The sequence below is a fragment of the Ranitomeya imitator genome, chromosome 2 (genome assembly GCF_032444005.1).
Source record: "Ranitomeya imitator isolate aRanImi1 chromosome 2, aRanImi1.pri, whole genome shotgun sequence".
Taxonomy (NCBI): Eukaryota; Metazoa; Chordata; class Amphibia; order Anura; family Dendrobatidae; genus Ranitomeya; species Ranitomeya imitator.
Genome location: NC_091283.1, coordinates 368,852,146 through 368,871,574, shown reverse-complemented (window position 1 = coordinate 368,871,574; position 19,429 = coordinate 368,852,146). Strand labels below are relative to the sequence as shown.

General features: G+C 46.8%; 1 protein-coding gene across 1 annotated transcript in view; it reads right to left on the bottom strand.

Moving 5' to 3' along the window:
* LOC138663907 (zinc finger protein 135-like) overlaps positions 1 to 19,429 on the bottom strand; it is a 68,481-nt gene that overhangs the window by 37,544 nt on the left and 11,508 nt on the right. Inside the window, exons 2-4 of the mRNA XM_069750273.1 lie at positions 532 to 650; positions 226 to 405; positions 20 to 143 (exon numbers count right to left, since the gene is read on the bottom strand). Of these exons, the coding sequence (XP_069606374.1) occupies positions 20 to 143; positions 226 to 405; positions 532 to 609 (382 nt within the window). The 5' untranslated portion in view covers positions 610 to 650. The remainder of the gene's footprint in view (positions 1 to 19; positions 144 to 225; positions 406 to 531; positions 651 to 19,429) is intronic.

Sequence of the window (19,429 nt, the reverse complement as noted above, 5' to 3'; positions counted from 1 at the left end):
GTGTATTTAGACCCATTACCTGTTGATGTGAGAGGCCGGGAAACCTCCATCATGACGTCCTTGTACATATCTTTGTGTTCTTCTAAATACTCCCACTCCTCAATGGAGAAATAGATGGTGACATCCTGACACCTTATAGGAACCTGACACATACAACGATACCATCATCCCCTGATCCCTTCATAGCGTTACTGTATAATGTCCCAGCATTCCCAGCAGTGTCACCTCTCCAGTCAGCAGCTCAATCATCTTGTAGGTGAGTTCTAGGATCTTCTGGTCATTGATGTCCTCATGTATCAGGGGGTGAGGTGGAGTCCAAGTGATTGGGCTCAGGGGTCTTCCCCATCCCTTAGACACAGGGGCCTGACAGCGCTCACTAGTGGTTTTCTTCACTACTCTGTAATCCTGGTTGTGTAGAGACACATTAATAAATCTTACTACAGATATTTCCAGAGTCCTCACCTCTCCAGTTCTGTCCATCTGTTACTCCCATAGATAAGAACGTTCTAACAAGAAATCAGAATCTCTCACCTCTCCAGTAAGCCGGAAGACGATCTCTAGGGTGAGGTGTAATATCCGCTTCACTATCTTGTCCCTGTTAAAATCCATCCTTGATGGGTCAATCAGGAAAATGTTCTTAAATAGAAGATCTCCAGAGAGACAACCAATATTGTAGGGAGCAGAATGGGAAAAAGATGAAAAATTGTAAATTCATAAACAAAACTTAATTTCTGAAGAATTTAGATCAGGAGATTCTACACTGCGTGCAGAATTATTAGGCAAGTTGTATTTTAGAGGATTATTTTTATTATTGAGCAACAACTATGTTCTCAATCAACCCAAAAGACTCAAATATCAAAGCTTAATATTTTTGGAAGTTGGAGTGTTTTTGTGCAGGTAACTATTACTGTGCAGAATTATTAGGCAACTTAATAAAAACCAAATATATTCCCATCTCGCTTGTTTATTTTCACCAGGTAAACCAATATAACTGCACAAAATTTAGAAATAAACATTTCTGACATGCAAAACAAAACCCCAAAAAATTAGTGACCAATATAGCCACCTTTCTTTATGATGATACTCAACAGCCTTCCATCCATAGATTCTGTCAGTTGCTTGATCTGTTTATGATCAACATTGTGTGCAGCAGCCACCACAGCCTCCCAGACACTGTTCCGAGATGTGTACCGTTTTCCCTCCCTGTAGATCTCACATTTTAGGAGGGACCACAGGTTCTCTATGGGGTTCAGATCAGGTGAACAAGGGGGCCATGTCATTATTTTTTCTTCTTTGAGACCTTTACTGGCCAGCCACGCTGTGGAGTAGTTTGAGTCATGTGATGCAGCATTGTCCTGCATGAAAATCATGTTTTTCTTGAACGATACAGACTTCTTCCTGTACCACTGCTTGAAGAAGTTGTCTTCCAGAAACTGGCAGTAGGTCTGGGAGTTGAGCTTCACTCCATCCTCAACCCAAAAAGGTCCCACAGGTTCCTCTTTGATGAACCAGTACCCCAACTCCACCTTGCTGGCGTCTGAGTCGGAGTGGAGCTCTCTGCCCTCTACTGATCCAGCCTCTGGCCCATCAAGAGTTACTCTCATTTCATCAGTCCATAAAACCTTTGAAAAGTCAGTCTTATGATATTTCTTGGCCCAGTCTTGACGTTTTATCTAATGTTTCTTGTTCAAAGGTGGTCGTTTTACAGCCATGTTCCTGAGTGTCGCACACCTTGTGCTTTTTGTTACTCTAGTAACGTTGCAGCTCTGAAATATGGCAAAACTGGTGGCAAATGGCATCTTGGCAGCTTCACGCTTGATTTTCCTCAATTCATGGGCAGTTATTTTGCGCCTTTTTTGCCCAACACGCTTCTTGTGACCCTTTTGGCTATTTGCCATGAAATGCTTGATTGTTTGGTGATCACGCTTCAAAAGTTTGGCAATTTCAGGACTGCTGCATCCCTCTGCAAGACATCTCACAATTTTGGACTTTTCAGAGCCCGTCAAACTCTCTTCTGAAGGAAAGTTAGCTGCCTAATAATTAAGCACACCTTAAATAGGGTTTTGATGTCATTAGACAACACCCCTCCTCATTACAGAGATGCACATCACCTGATTTACTTAATTGGTAGTTGGCTCTCAAGCCTGAACAGCTTGGAGTAGGACAACATGTATAAAAAGTATCATGTGATCAAAATACAACTTGCCTAATAATTCTTCACACAGTGTAGATGATTTTGAGAGCCGCTTGCAAATACAGTTTGTCCCTGATGAAGCCACACCTCATAGTGGCAATACACGTGTACAATTTGTGTGTGCGTAGGTACATGCACACACACATATGCGGTGTGAGGCAGTGACCCTTGTTACAGCTAGGGGCACTGTGTGCTCTCCAGAATGCGCACGGAGACATAGTGAGGCCATGAGGGCGTACTGTAGAAAAAGTTATATCTGTAATTAGAATGGTGAAGCAGTGACTGATTAAAAGCCCTGTAGTAGAGGGGGAGGTGAGTCAGTGTTGGTTTGGAAGCAGACAGAGCCGTTGTCTGCAGAGCTCTTTCTGTGTGGAGCAACACAGGGGCAAGAGGAACCAAGGGGACTGACACCCTGTGTCCTGGGCCGTCTTGTATTTGCCAGACTGCAATCCAGAGGATAGCGTATGGTGCACGGCGTGAGTAAAGAGACTTGGTACCGGCGGACGGTAGCCCCAGGGAAACTGGACAAAGGGAAGTATGGCCTGCGTAGGGACAGAAAACAAACTGTTTACTGTGTATTTCTAATGGACTGTGTGAAGAAGCCATGTACTGTGTATATTCCAGTGGTCTGGATGAAGAAGCCGTTTACTGTGTATTGCTAATAGACTGTGTGAAGTAACACAATAAAGAAACGTTTTGTTTGAACTTGCTTGGGTCACTGCCATTTCACTGCGTATGGTACAACCGCTGCATCACATATGGTGGAAATAATGCGGGCCATGTTAACTACGGCATACCCCAGAGTGCTGTAGATCATTGCGCAAGTCTGCTGGAGAAATGGAGGAACTTTTGGAGCAGGTTGTGCTCAATCAGCAAAGGCTTCAGCAAGAGACGCTGCAGTTCCAGCATTTGCAGTAAGAAGTTCTGCAGCAGCAGGAGCTGCATCTTCAGCAGCGGCAGCAGGAAGCGCTGCAGTGGAAGCTAGTAGAGCTTCACCATGTTAAAAAGGAGACCCCTAAAATGGGGGGTGTACAGCAGAGTCCTGAAGAGACCCCAAAGGTAAGGGGCGATCATTGGTTGTATCAGTGGTCCTATGTAGAGACTCAGCCTGCCGGGTCTCAAGCAAATGACTTCTTGCAATTGGTGGAAGAATGGCTCCAGCCTGAGTTTTTTTTCCCCATTTGAAATGATGGAGAGAATCGTGGCTGTCCGGATGGTGAGGACTCTGCCGGACGCCATGCAGCGTTAGGTCAGGCTAAGGGACCTAGGCAACCTCGAACTGGAACCCACAAGCTCGCTGCCTCGGGGTAATCCTTGACGCTGATCTCTCCTTCAAACTACATATCCAAGCCCTTTCCACTTCCTGTCGACTTCAACTCAAAAATATTTCACAAATCCGTTCATTCCTCAACCAAGAATCTGCAAAAACCCTAGTCCATGCCCTCATCATCTCTCGCCTTGACTACTGAAACCTCCTGCTCTGTGGCCTCCCCTCTAACACTCTTGCACCCCTCCAATCTATTCTAAACTCTGCTGCCCGACTAATCCACCTGTCCCCCCGCTATTCCCCGGCCTCTCCCCTCTGTCAATCCGTTCACTGGCTCCCCATTGCCCAGACACTTCACTACAAAACCCTAACGATGACGTACAAAGCCATCCACAACCTGTCTCCTCCATACATCTGTGACCTCGTCTCCCGGTACTTACCTACACGCAACCTCCGATCCTCACAAGATCTCCTTCTTTACTCCCCTCTTATCTCCTCTTCCCACAATCGTATACAAGATTTCTCTCGCATATCACCCCTACTCTGGAACCCTCTACCACAACACATCAGACTCTCGCCTAGCATCGAAACCTTCAAAAAGAACCTGAAGACCCACCTCTTCCGACAAGCCTACAACCTGCATTAACCACCGATCGACCAAACCGCTGCATGACCAGCTCTATCCTCACCTACTCTATTCTCACACATCCCTTGTAGACTGTGAGCCTTCGTGGGCAGGGTCCTCACTCCTCCTGTACCAGTTATGACTTCTTTTGTTTAAGATTATTGTACTTGTTTTTATTATGTATACCCCTCCTCACATGTAAAGCGCCATGGAATAAATGGCGATATAACAATAAATAATAATAATAATAATAATAATAACTGGTGATAGAATTGATTGAGCGGTATAAGTCCACTCAGGACATTGCACCAGAGCCCGGGCATGGGGCTAGTAACTGTTCGGTGACATCTATGCCCATGGACTGTGGGAACACCGGTCAGGAGTCTATGTGTGCCCAGCCAGTCTCAGTCACCACTACGGGCACAGCCGGCAGCGAACCAGAATTGTGCCAGGTACTTGTGAATGGGTGCCGACCAGAGGCTCTCCTGGACACGGAGAGTAAAGTGACTCTGGTCCATTGGTCCCTTGCCGAGGACAACACCAAAGGACCGAAAGTGGAGGTGATGGGTATCAGGAGTACCTGACCGCGGAGGTTAATTTTTCCATACTATGTGGGGACATTAAGCATGTGGTGGGAGTGGCAAAGACCCTTCCATATGGGGCTGTGTTGGGGAGAGATTTGCCCGTTTTGGTCCCTGTGGGAAACCAGAGTCAACCCTTTCACGGAAAGTGTTGTACTGGGTAAAGAACCCAAAGATATTGAGATACCTGCCATAGGGGTCGCCAACCTAAGGACAGAGTGTAATCCCGATAGGCTCGCCCTAGAGGTAATAGCAGGAGAAACTAAAGATGATGTTTCGGGGTAGAACCTGAAGATCCTAAGATGTATGCCACAGGGGTCGCTAATTTAGGGTTAGAGTGTAACCCCGATAGGCTAACCCTAGAGGATGTGGCAGTAGAGGTCATGGGGACCCCATCGAACCCAGAGCTGGAGATGTTCCCTGGTAAGGTTGGGACAGCTCAGATCCAGGGTCCCACATGGAGACGCAGGTATAAAAGACACAGGTATGAGAAGAGCCAGGAGTGTATGGTTGCAGAGGCGACTGGGGACGTGAGTACGAGGAACCCTCTGGCACCGGTCAAGGATGGGGCCGGGGGTCGGGGTAAATTAGACAGAGCGCTCACTAGTCAGCAGTGTCGGGAGGCTCCGGTTCAGTTGCGACGTAATACAGATATGCCTTGTGCAGGCATGTACTACGGAGGACAGAGAATGAACTTCAATGCAATATTGCAGCCAGCATGCAGCCAGCGGGTAAGGAAAGGGTGAATCAAACACCCGAAAACTCCGCCTTTATGGCTGAAAATTGTTCCCTCCAAATTCAGGTGACAGAGTCCCTTTAAGTGGTTTTGGTGAATTAAACTATTAGGTCAGTATTTGTAATGCAGAAACAGCAGTGGAACAATGAGGCTATGGCTATGTTCACACATTGCGGTTTTTACCGCGGAACCGCGGCGATTTTGCAGCTGCGGGTCCGCAGCAGTCTCCATAGCGTTTACAGTAACATGTAAACCCTATGGAAACCGCAAACCGCTGTGCACATGCTGCGGGAAAAACCGCAGCATGTCACTTCTTTGTGCAGAATCGCAGCGATTCTGCACCCATAGGAATGCATTGATCCGCTTACTTCCCGCATCGGGCTGTGCACACCATGCGGGAAGTAAGCGGATAATGTGCGGGTGGTACCCGGGGTGGAGGAGAGGAGACTCTCCTCCAGGCCCCGGGAACCATATAATTGTAAAAAAAAGAAAAAAGAATTAAAATAAAAAATCATGATATACTCATCCTCTGAAGTCTCAGCGCTGCACGCAGCCGTCCGGTCCCAGGTTTGCTATGCGACCAGGACCTGCGGTGACGTCGCGGTCACATGACCGTGACGTCACGAAGGTCCTTCTCGCACAGCATCTTTGGAATCGGACCGCCGCCTGCAGCGCCGAGGAGATCGGGACGTCAGAGGGTGAGTATATCATGATTTTATTATTTTTAACATTACTATTGATGCTGCATATTGCTGCATATGCAGCATCAATAGTAGGGGTAAAATCCCGCAGCGGAACCCGCAGGACAAACCGCGATAAATCTGCAGGGATAACCGCAGCGTGTTTGCCCTGCAGATTTATCAAATCCGCTGCGGGAGAACCCGCAGGGACAGGACGCTATGTGTGAACATAGCCTAAGTGCACACGTTGCGGAATCTGCGATGGATTTTTCCATGCAGATTCCTAAAAATCTGCAGGTAAAACGCCCTGCGTTTTACCTGCACATTTACGGCGGAATTACGTTTTTTGTGCGGTTTTCAACAGCGTTTTTACACCTGCGGATTCCTATTATGGAGCAGGTATAAAACGCTGAGGAATCTGCACAAAGAATTGACATGCTGCAGAAAATACAACGCAGCGTTTCTGCGTGGTATTTTCCGCTGCATGTGTATGGCGGATTTTGTTTTCCATATGTTTACATGGTGCTGTACAACGCATGGAAAATGGCTGCAGATCCACAGCAAAATCCGCAGCGTGTGCACATACCCTAAGAAACACGTCACAACTTCTGTATTTATCACCCCCCTGGTTTTGGCTTACACATACTGATGTTAAATACTGACCAAATACTGAATGTGGTCTTAAACATACTGTAGACAAAGCAAACATCCTCACTCCAAAAAAAGCTGAAAAAAGTATGAAGAACAACAAAAAACAAGCTGAAAAACGGGTGTTTTGAAGGCAACATTTTTTACTGCCAATAGAAAAGGTTTTGGCTACTGAAAAAAATGCTGCATGTGAACATAGTCATAGGTTATGTGCACACGATGAGGAAAACGCTGCATATCCGCAGCTGGGGGGTCCGCAGCAGTTTCCCATGAGTTTACATTACAATGTAAACCTATGGGAAACAAAAACTGCTGTGCGGAAACGCAGCGGTTTACATTCCGCAGCATGTCACTTTTTTCTGCGGATTGCACAGCGGTTATACAGCTGCTCCTATAGAAAACTGCAGTTGTAAAACCGCAGTGAAATTCACAGAAAAACCGTGGTAAATCTGCAGCAAAAACGCAGCGTTCTTGCCCTGCAGATTTATCAAATCCGCTGCGGAAAAATCCGCAGTGGACCATTATACGTGTGCACATAGCCTTACTCTGAAACACTATGTCTATCTCTGGTGTTACATAGGACTGCAGGTGACATCTACTAAATTATCTGTACTCAGAGTTATCACTGTATTATCTGTGCTGTTTAAAAAAAAAATTAAGAGGGGGTTGGGGGCAACTCTTCGTCTTGGGGCTTGGGCCCCAAAACTTTTCTGACCCTAGCAACGCCCCTGCATTGCATACATCTAATAGTGGCAGACCTGTTGGCCGATTTAAGACCCCTAAATATGGGGGCCACAATGTGAGCACTGGCTCCAGGCCCCTCCACCAACTGTATCCGCATCCTGCTCATGTAATGTAACCTAAATGTTTATGTGATTTTACAATGTTAGCATTTGGGGCCCCACTTTAAATTTTTGCCTAGGGCCCCACTTTGTCTAAAACCGGCCCTGACTATGGACAGTCCAGCCCGTTGCCCAGACCCGAATCCAATCGAGTACATCTGTGACATTATGTCTCGTTCTATCCACCAATGGCACTTTGCACCACAAACTGTCCAGGAATTAACTGATGCTTTAATCCAGATCTGGGAGGAGATCCCTCAGGAGAACATCCGCGGCCTCATCAGGAGCATGCCCAGGCATTGTAGGGAGGTCAAACAAGCACGTGGAGGCCACACACAATACTGAGCACCATTTCCTTGTCCTGAGGCATTTCCACTGAAGTTGGATCAGCCTGTAATTTTTACACTACCAATAAGCTCCTGTTCCTCGGCATCCAGCTCCTCATTGATACTCAATCCACGCTGAATGAGTGAGAGGAGGCTGTGATGGGTAGTATCTCCATGGATCATGTCTTCTATCTACACCTGATCCAAATGCAAATCTTCATCTTTAATTGTGAGTGTTATTATCATTATTTATTTTTATAGCACCATTAATTCCATGGTGCTGCACATGAGAAAGGGGTTACATACAGAGTTACAAATATCGTTTAGGCTGCCGTCACACTAGCAGTACTTGGTCAGTATTTTACATCAGTATTTGTAAGCCAAAACCAGGAGTGGGTGATAAATGCAGAAGTGGTGCATATATTTCTATTATACTTTTCCTCTAATTGTTCCACTCCTGGTTTTGGTTTACAAATACCGAGGATTATCACTCATCCAGACACATGGGATTTGATCGAGCCTCCTGATGAGCCAGAGGGGCGAAACGCGTTGAGGCTACACAGTGACGAGGCGAACGGCACATTAACCCCAGGATGAGTACCTAATGCAGCGCCATGTTATCGGTTTATATTCCTGATGGAATTTGATGGTTATGCTGTCTAGGGACAAAAAATGGACTGTATCTGAATATTTGTCCTACATAACTGGAGACATTAGCTAAGATTGGCATTCTAAAAGAAGGAGGTTAATTGGAGACGGTTTAGACACTTACTACTCCACACGCTCTTTTGTACGTTATCTAGTTAAGCATTAATATCTTAAGCGTGATATCTGGTGCCATATTTTGAATTGGCCGTTTCCTCCTTGTTTATAAGCAGCACCGCCAGTTTGTATGGTTCTTGTGTTTTTTAGTAAGCAACGCAAATTTATATAAGTATCAAATAGCGGGCTGTACAAAGTACTATTTGCCGTCATATGCCTTCGTCCACATGTGTTCTATTCTGTTTTTAATCACGCTGTGGGGTGCAGGATTCCCTAGACGTAGGTTGGTCTATGTATAGTCGGTAGGGGTCCTTTAGGACACGATTGTGTGGGTAGAGGGGCCCATAGTGTTAATAGGGCCTTATAGGGACCCCAGGGTGAGCCGACGTTGAGCGGGGGCGCCATAACGTTATCCCATAGGGTGCCAACCCCCGCTGTTAGGCAGACCACTACGTAGATCATTTGTAGGGTATTACTAGTTATCCTCACTAGCTTTTTTTTCACAGTGTTTGTTTTTTTGGGTGTTTGGTTTAGCCACAGGTTGGTGGCCTTTTAAAGTATTTAACTATTTAATAAAATTTTGTTTTTTTGAGTTACCTATGATTTTCAAGAAAGCCTACTCTAAAATATATAATTATTTGAACCTTACAAATACTGATGTAAAATACTGACCAAATACTGCTAGTGTGACGCCGGCCTTACAGTAAACAAATTTGCAATTGCAGACTGGTACAGAGGGCAGAGGACCCGGTCCTTGGGGACTTACATTCTATGGGATAATGGGGAAGCGACTGTTTACGTAGGCACAGAAGGGGGGTTGTTGCGCTAATTATGGCATCATCGCCGCTCACCATCTTTGTGGCATCCTCAAAGTCTTGGAGAACCGCACAAATGTCAGACATACAAGCCCATTTTACAGTTGCTATGTGCGGAGGCTGACCACAATATAAACAGGCATGTTGGAGCTGGTATTCAACAACTGGCCACCGCTGTTCCCAAAGCCTTGCCAGCAAGTGCAGTGTGGAGTTCCAGAGTGTGATTATGTCGCACATTAGTTGGTGAACTAGCACTTGCATGAACTGCTGCAGCATTGCCAGAGCGGTGGCAGCTGTAGCTGACTTTCAGAAATAGGCACTCACTCGCCGTACCTTGACAAGTAGTTCTGGTAAATTTGGGTATGTTTTCAGAAATTGCTGAACCACTAATGAGCACGTGGGCCAAGCATAGCCATAGCAATTTGCCAATTTGCCTGACTCTGACTCCAACTCCACAGCAATGCCTCACTACTGAGCATGTAGACAAAACACAGCACAGATTCATCTCAACAAAAAGCCTAGATCCTTAGAACAGGAATAGAACAGACATTTATAGGACGTTTCATAACTTTTCCTAATTCTTATGAAAACATTTACAGCACATACTGCATTGAACTACAGAATTTATTATTTTAGAAGTCCGTCCATTTTATACCGACTTCACCAACATGGACACCAACTCCACAGACTTGGCCACACTGGGAGAAATAGTTGCAGCTGGGGACCAAGTACCAAGTCATGACTGCAGCCATGAGTCGACGTTGATCCTCCATGTCCACAAGGCTAAACGGCAACATTTCAATGGCAAGCAACCTAGGGATGTGCCTGCTTAACGTTTGAGCCTGTGTGTGAGTGGCTGTTAACTTTCTTTTTCATTCCGAGGCCTGTGGTAGGGACAGCCGAATGTTGTGCTGGCACAAGGATTTGGAAGTGCTTGATGATGGTGCCTCAGAATGTACAAGGAGAGGTGCAAGGCGGGAGGTGTCTGCACCTGTCACGCTATTGCATGGTGATGAAACTGATAAAGGGGAGCCCTGACAGTAGGGAGAGGTATAAGATAGTGACCTCTCAACACTCACCTTATGCTGACACATGCGCTCCCTATCATCCTAGACAGGTCCTTTCCCCTGTGCACCATCACGTGCCTAAGCATAAAAAGTATGGAAAACTGTGTTTAGTTTAATTTCTTATTTCAAATACAGGACTTTATTCTCGCTGTGTCTTTATTTACCATACAACTATAGGCAGAGGCGTAGCTAGGGTTTTGGTTCGGGGGGGGGGGACGAAGCTTCTGAGTGGGCCTAACCAGGTAACCTTCATTACAACTCGGTGACGCCCCCTAATAGTGGAGGAGAACCTCAGCAGATGACCGTGCTGTAACTGAAGATAATCCCTATATAACGAACAACATAGATATTACCGCCATATGGTCAGTGGTAGATACCAGCCCTACAGAACATATAAGAGATCACTGTACAGTTACAGATAATGTCTTACCGCTGATGTTCTCTGATGGAATCGTTCATTTTTCCCGTCTTTTCCATCTGGCTCAGACCGACATGACAACTTCTTCCAGCCAGGACTCGTCTGCTGAGAATACAACAAAGACACATTTCACATCTCATATTCCAGCCCCATCACCATCTATTCCCAACAAACTCCTCATCCTGCTGATACCCCAATACTGAGCCGCTGCTGCAGTATGTGTCCCTATTACTGCACCTGCTGTGTGGTTCTCTGTGCCTTCTAAATTCTAAAGCACCCCTCTAGAATATAGTAATGCCGGGTGCAAGTGCCCTAGAAAACAGTGCCCATATTTTACTCCCTAAAAAGTAATAATGCCCTGTGTGCCCCTTTGATAGTCACAGTAACCTGAGATCCCCTATAACAAGACGTGCCCACTTTACACTTAATAATGTCCCGAGTCTGCCACCCTGTACAGCTCCCCTATATAGTATAATGCCCCCTCACTGTATAGTACCATCCACACAGTATACTGACCTCTTAGTAGTCCCTAAACTGTTTGAAGGCTCCAACACTGTATGATGGCCCACTAGATGGCCTCCATATAGTATAATGCACCAGATCATCCTAACTATGGTATAATGCACTCCCCATAAGCCTCCATATAGTATAATGCACTCCCCATAGGCCTACTCTATAGCACAAGGCAGTACCCATAGGAAGACTCTATAGCACAAGGCAGCACCCCATAGGCAGACCCTGTAGTATAAGGCAGTACCCCATAGGCAGACCCTCTAGTATAAGGCAGCACCCCATAGGCAGACCCTCTAGTATAAGGCAGCACCCCATAGGCAGACCCTGTAGTATAAGGCAGTACCCCATAGGCAGACTCTAGTAAAAGGCAGCACCCCATAGGCAGATCCTGTAGTATAAGGCAGCACCCCATAGGCAGATTCTGAAGTATAAGGCAGCGCCCCATAGGCAGACCCTGTAGTATAAGGCAGCACCCCATAGGCAGACCATGTAGTATAAGGCAGTACCCCATAGGCAGACTCTAGTAAAAGGCAGCACCCCATAGGCAGATCCTGTAGTATAAGGCAGCACCCCATAGGCAGACCCTGTAGTATAAGACAGCCCCCCATAGGAAGATCCTGAAGTATAAGGCAGCACCCTTATAGGCAGATCCTGAAGTATAAGGCAGCCTCCCTATAGGCAGATCCTGAAGTATAAGGCAGCCCCCCTATAGGCAGATCCTGAAGTATAAAGCAGACCCCCTATAGGCAGATCCTGAAGTATTGTCACGCTCGCGCCCAGACTGGTAGGCGTGGGGGTGTGGCCCCACTGGACCACAGACCAAACTTCCCTGGAAGGGGCGTAACTAAGTAGCTTCCTAGGTGTTCACTGGAGCCTCTGATGGTGAGGTCAGACTTGTGCAATAGGAAGCTACCAGGTACCACTCCAGGGTGGTGTCTGGCTGTGGCTGCTGATCCCACCGGGGAACGGAACAGACAGGCAAGCGGGCATGGCTGGCACTCTGGCAGATAGGCGGGCACGGCTGGGACACAGGCAGACAGACAGGTACAACAGAGACACTGGCAGATAGGCGGGCACGGCTGGCTCTCTGGCAGGACAGGCGGACAAGGCTGGTACACTGCAAGAACCGGTAGGGACCGGTCTGCAGACAGGTGTGTAAAACAGGTAAGAACCTGTTCAGACAGGAGGACTTAGAGGTAGAGGAAGACCGCAAGAGCGGATGCAGAGCGAAAGCACAGGAGCTAGAGCCAATAACAGAGACGCCGGAGGTGGAGCCAAGTGCAGAAACGCAAGAGGCGGAGCCAAGAGCTGGAGGCGGAGCCAAGTGCAGAAATGCAGGAGGCAGAGCCAAGAGCTGGAGGCGGAGCCAAGAGCTGGAGAAGTAGAACCGCAAGGAGCGGAGCCAGGTAAAACCACAAGAAGCATAGCAAGGTAGGACCGCAAGGAGTGGAGCAAGGTAGGACCACAAGAAGCGGAGCCGCAGAGCGAGAGCTGAGCAGTGCCTGGCCACAGAGTGCAGAGCAAAGTCAGAGAACAGAGCAAAGCTAAAGAGAGCAGAGCTGATAGCAAAGCCACAGAGTGCAGAGCTGAGAGCAGAGTGAGAATACAGAGCAAGACACAGAGTACGCACAGCAGAAAAGGCAAACCAAGACAGGGATATAAACGGACACCGGAATAGGACTAAACTAAGACAGAGTCAGGAACGAGACAAGACACAGAGACATGGACACAAGCCAGGGTACGATGCCCCTCTGGGTGGCGGACATAGGCCAAGGTACGAAGCCCCGCTGGGTGGCTACACAGGACACAGACCAGGATACAATGCCCCCCTGGGTGGCAGACATGAGAGTTAACGAGATAGGGCCTGGCACCTCAGCAGCTAAGAACTGACTGAGGGAGTAAGTTGCACAGGCCCCCACCAATGGGTGGGGATGTCTTAAATACAGGAAGCCTCATGGCGATTGGCCAGGGACACCTTAGCAAGGTGCACACAGTCTCTATAAGAAACAGGAGTTGGCGGCGCCGCCCCCCTATACACACAGACAGAGCATGCACAGAGCAAACAGCAGACATGAGGCACACAGCATGGAGCTGGCAGCAGAGAGAAGTCACCACAAGGCCCAGTGAAGTAAGTGAGTTTGAGTGTCATGCAGGTGGGGGATGGGAGGCCATGCAGTGATGCCAGCAGAGTTGTTACAAGTATAAGGCAGCCCCGCTTTAGGCAGATCCTGAAGTTTAAGACAGCACTCTTATAGGCAGATCCTGAAGTATAAGGCAGCCCCTATAAAAAAATAAATACTCACCGCTCTTCCTCCTTGTTCCAGCGATGCTCCGACCTCCCGCTCATCTTCTGACAGCGGGCGCCTGGGTGGTGACGTAATCGCGGCCACTGTCAGCGTCGGTGTCGGCGACACCAGACGCTGACAGGGGGATGATGGGAGAAGGAGCGCAGCGTAGGAGCTCCTTCCCTCATCAGTGCGGTGACGGGCGGGAGGCCTACTACTGAAATCGGGTCCCCCCCCGGCCTGCTCAGCGGCCCCATAGCGGGCGGCAGAGCAGGGAGATAGATTCTCCCTGCTCTGCCGCAGAAGGCAACTGTATCGGCACGCAGCAGTAGTAGCGTAGCTCCGGATGGGCCTTCTTTGAGCACCGGGCCCAGGGCGATGGCCCCCTCTGCCCCCCCGGTAGCTACGATACTGACTATAGGATTAGTAATGGATAGGTATCTCATTAGTAATCCATGGGCTTCATGTCACGGGACAATACAAAGGTGACAACAACCCCACAAATATGAACCCCACTTGCCACCGCTACAGGGCAAGTGGGAAGAGCTGGGCAAAGTGACAGAATTGGTGCATCTAATAGATGTGCCTTTTCTGGGCAGCTGCAGGTGGCTAATTTTAGGCTGGGGGGGCCAATATCCATGGCCCCTTACCAGCCTGAGAATACCAGCCCCAAGCTGTCTGCTTTTGCAAGGCTGGTTGTCAAAAATGGGGGGGACCCCACACCATTCTTTAATTATTTTTTTTAACCCCTTTGAGACAAAGCCTGTTTTCACCTAAATAACCAGGCCAATTTTTACAATTCTGACCACTGTCACTTTATGAGGTCATAACTCTAGAACCCTTCAAGGGATCCTGGTGATCATGAGAATGTTTTTACTTCACATATTGTAGTTTACGATAACAGTAAAATTTCTTCGATTTAACTTGCGTTTATTTGTGAAAAAAATGGAAATTTGGTGAAAAATTTAAAAATGTAGCAATTTTCAAACTTTTAATTTTTATACCCTTAATCAGAGAGTCATATCGAACAAAATATTTAATAAGTAACATTTCCCACATGTCTACATCAGCACAATTTTGGAAACATTTTTTTTCGTTAGGAAGTTAGAAGGGTTAAAAGTTGACCAGTGATTTCTCATTTTTACAACAAAATTTGCAAAACCATTTTTTTTAAACAACCACCTCACACTTGAAGTGACATTGAGGGGCCTATATGACAAAATGCCCAGAAATGAGATCATTCTAAAAACTGCACCCCTGAAGGTGCTCAAAACTGCATTCAATAAGTTTATTAACCTTTCAGGTGCTTCACAGGAATTTTTGGAATGTGGAAAGAAAAAAATTTGCTTTTCTTTCACAAAAATTTTCCTTCATACCTATTTTGTTTTTACTTTTGAGAGAGAATGGACCATACATTTTGTTGTGCAATTTCTCCTGAGCATGCTGATACCCCATATGTGGGGGAAATCTACTGTTTAGGCACATGGCAGTGCTTGGAAGGGAAGGAGCGCCATTTTTTTAATGTAAAAAATGCTGGAATAATTAGCAGTTGCCATGTCGTGTTTGGAGAGACCCTGGTGTACCTAAACAGTGGAAACCCCCCACAAGTGACACCATTTTGGAAACTAGACCCCTTTGGGACAGGGAGCAGTGGATGTTGCAGAGTGAAAATTGCAAACTGCTGTTGTAGTGTCCAGTACGCTGTAGTGACCAGTATGCTGTAGTGACCAGTACATTATGCCCAGCTCATGCTTTTGGAGACACGCACCTGTAAATTAGGCGGGCTGTCATCACTACAGAAATGCCAAACATGTGGCCGCTAAATTTGGATTTGAGAGCGGAGAATTTGCTGAATTTCTTTTGGCAGGTGAGGAGACATTTCGCTTTTCCAGAGCCTTTGTACTACCAGCAACGTGGAAGCCCTCTATATTTCCACTAACACATGACAGATCTGAGTGGGGACGTGCTTTTTTTGTGGATTGAGTGTAACGTTAGGAATCACATTTTTCCGGCGCTCTACGCTGAGCACTTACCGTATTTTTCCGACTATAAGACGCACTTTTTCCCCCCCAAAATTGTGAGGAAAATGGGGGGTGCGTCTTATAGTTGGAACATAGGCTTACCGGCAGTGTGGCGGCGACAGAGGTGCGGGGATGATGTGGCGCGGTGACCGGTATGGCGTGAGCAGGGTCCCGTCCACATTTGAGGTGAATCCGTGGCCCGGTATTGAAGGTGAGCAGCAGAGCTGGGTGAGTTACGGTTTTCCCGGTGGCGGCGGCCATCTTCCTGAGGCCGCGCGTGCGCAGATTGAGTTTTCTGCTTCCTGGGGCTTCAGGAAAATGGCCGCGGGAGGCCGCGCGTGCGCAAATGGAGATCGCGGCGGCCATTTTCCTGAAGCAGAGTTCGCAGATTGAGATCTCGGCTTCAGGAAAATGGCCGCCGCGATCTCCATCTGCGCATGTGCTGCCTCAGAAAGATGGCCGCCGCCACCAGGAAAATCGTAACTCACCCAGCTCTGCTGCTCTCCTTCAATACCGGGCCGCGGATTCACCTCAAATGTGGACGGGACCCTGCTCACGCCATACCGGTCACCATGCCACATCATCCCTGCACCTCTGTCACCGCCACAATGCCAGTAAGCCCGCTGCCACCGGGAAAACCGTGACTCACCCAGCTCTGCTGCTCTCCTTCAATACTGCCGTGGCGTCACCTCAAATGTGGAAGGGAACCTGGCTGCCGCCATCTGAGGATGTGACTGCACACCTGCCGCCGCCACAGCACTGCCGCAACCTCCCCATGGACACCAGGCCATGGAGTCGCCCACCTAAGCAGGATGGGACCCTGCTCAGGTGCACGCCGTTCCGCCCATCGCACCTCAGCATCACCTCACCTCTGCCACCACCATGCCTCCTGTGACCCTGCTCTGCCACTGCCTGCCCTCAGGTAAGAGATCTTAAATTCGGACAATAAGACGGACCCCCATCTTATAAAAAAATCTTTTTTTCTGCAATTTTCACCCCAAATTTGGGGTGCGTCTTATGGTATGGTGCGTCTTATAGTCCGAAAAATACGGTACTTTGCGGTTTCCATCTAAATGTATGAGTTACGGGATTCAGATAAAACCCCCGATGGATCCATCCTCTATAGTGAGGCAGCAGAGTTATTCTGGACTCCATCTGGCCTCTGTTCCGTGGTTCCCTTTTTTCAGAAGTTCACAAAACTGTGGCCGACGGCACTATTATGCAATCCTAAAAAGATGGACACTGCCGGATCACAGGTCCTATGGCGCCCACAGTGCCTCCATCTGCCTCATTATAGGGAATCTTCTGCCAGAGGTTCTGTCTGAATCATGAATTTCAGAGATTTACAGAGACACCCCGGTGTAAGCGCTCAGCACTGAGCGCTGAATAAAAGTGCACCGAGCCTTACTGCGATCTTTGGGAGGCAGAATGAAAAAAAAAAAAAAATCAACAGCAGGTGAAGAATTGGTTTTATTTCTTTTTTACGCCATTCCTCATGCAGTATAAGTGATTAGGCGACTTTATTCTTCGGCTCGGTGCGATTACAGTGATACCAGATTTATATCGGGTTTTTATGTTTGACAGCTGTCACACACTAAAAGACGATTTTTATTGCAAAATCTAGTTTTTACATCACCATATTTTGAGAGCTATAATTTTTACATATTTCGGCCAAAAGAGTCATGTGAGAGCTTGTTTTTTGTGGGGCGAGCTGACATTTATATTTTTACCATTTTTGGGCAGGTGACATTTTTTGATCTTTTATCATCTTTATTTTATAATCTTTATTTTTTTTTATATAGCGCTAACATATTTGACAGCGCCTTATATACATTATCATCGCTGTCCCTGATGGGGCTCACAAACTAAATTCCCTATCAGTGTGTCTTTGTAATGAGGGAGGAAACCGGAGTACCCGGAGGAAACACGCAAACACGGGAAGAACATACAAACTACTTGCAGATGTTGTCCGTGGTGGGATTTGAGCCCAGGACTCCAGCACGGCTATATTCGGTGATTAAATCTGCGAATAATGCAAATTCGGCAATCGTGAGCTGAACCAAACATTGAAATTCATTCATGTCTAGCCACAATCAAGAAATGATGATGTAAAGATCTCCTCGGAGTGTCCTAATGTGTAATCACTGGTCTCCCGGGACTTGACATGGTGGGAGAAAGGAAGATCAGGTTGAGGATTAAGTGATCCAGATTTTTGGCTAGTGAGACTGGACCATGAGGAAGACTGGGTGGTGCTGGCAAGCATGCTGGAAGCATCATCTGCTATCCAGCTGACCACCTGTTTGCATTGGTCTAGCTTCAAAAATGGTGTACTGTGCCTTCTTGCAAAGTGGGACAGGAACCTATGTGCCATGGATGAGCGTGTAGCTTTGTGCTACAGCAATAGGCGTAGTCAAACCCCCATCACGTTCTTGCTGTCTGTGCGCAACATCGTTAGCATTTCTACTTCCCCGTCTCTTACTGTACATCATAGGCATTTTATAATTGCTAGGTCTCTGTTTCCGTTATTCATTGAAAATAATTTTAACTCCTTCAAGACGCAGCCTTTTTTAGTTTTTGCATTTTCGTTTTTTGCTCCCCTCCTTTCCAGAGCCATAACTTTTTTATTTTTCCATCAATATGGCCATGTGAGGGCTTATTTTTTGCAGGACGAGTTGTGCTTTTGAACGACACCATTAGTTTTACCATGTCTTGTACTAGAAAACGGGAAAAAATTCCAAGTGTGGTAAAATTGCAAAGAAAGTGCAATCCCACACTTGTTTTTAGTTTGGCTTTTTTGCTAGGTTCACTAAATGCTAAAACTGACCGGTCAATATGATTCTCCATGTCATTATGAGTTCATAGACACCAAACATGTCTAGGTTATTTTTTATCTAAGTGGTGAAAAAAATTCCAAACTTTGCTAAAAAACATAAATAAAAATTGCACAATTTTCTGATACCCGTAGCGTTTCCATTTTTCGGGATCTCGGGTCGGGTGAGGGCTTATTTTTTGCGTGCCGAGCTGACGTTTTTAATCATACCACTTTTGTTCAGATACATTCTTTTGATCGCCCGTTATTGCATTTTAATGCAATGTGGCGGCGACCCAAAAAATGTAGGTCTGGAGTTTTTAATTTTTTTCTCGCTACACCGTTTAGCGATCAGGTTAATCCTTTTTTTATTGATAGATCGGGCGATTCTGAATGCGGCGATACCAAATATGTGCATGTTTGATTTTTTTAGTGTCTTATTTTGAATGGGGCGAAAGGGGAGTGATTTAAACTTTTTCATATTTTTTTAAAACTTTTTTTTTTAAACTTTTGCCATGCTTCAATAGCCTCCATGGGAGGCTAGAAACTGGCATAGCCTGATCGGCTCTGCTACATAGAAGTGATGCTCAGATCGCTCCTATGTAGCTGAATCCCTGCATTGCTATGAGTGCCGACCACAGGGTGGCACTGACAGCAATCCGACATCAACAATCATAGAGGTCTCAAGGAGACCTCTGGTTGTTATGCCGACACATCACTGACCCAATGTCACATGACAGCGGTCGGCGATGTGTGCATTTCCGGCCGGTTGGCCAGAAGTGGTAGTTAAATGCCACTGTCAACGTTTGACAGTGGCATTTAACTAATTAATAGCGGTGG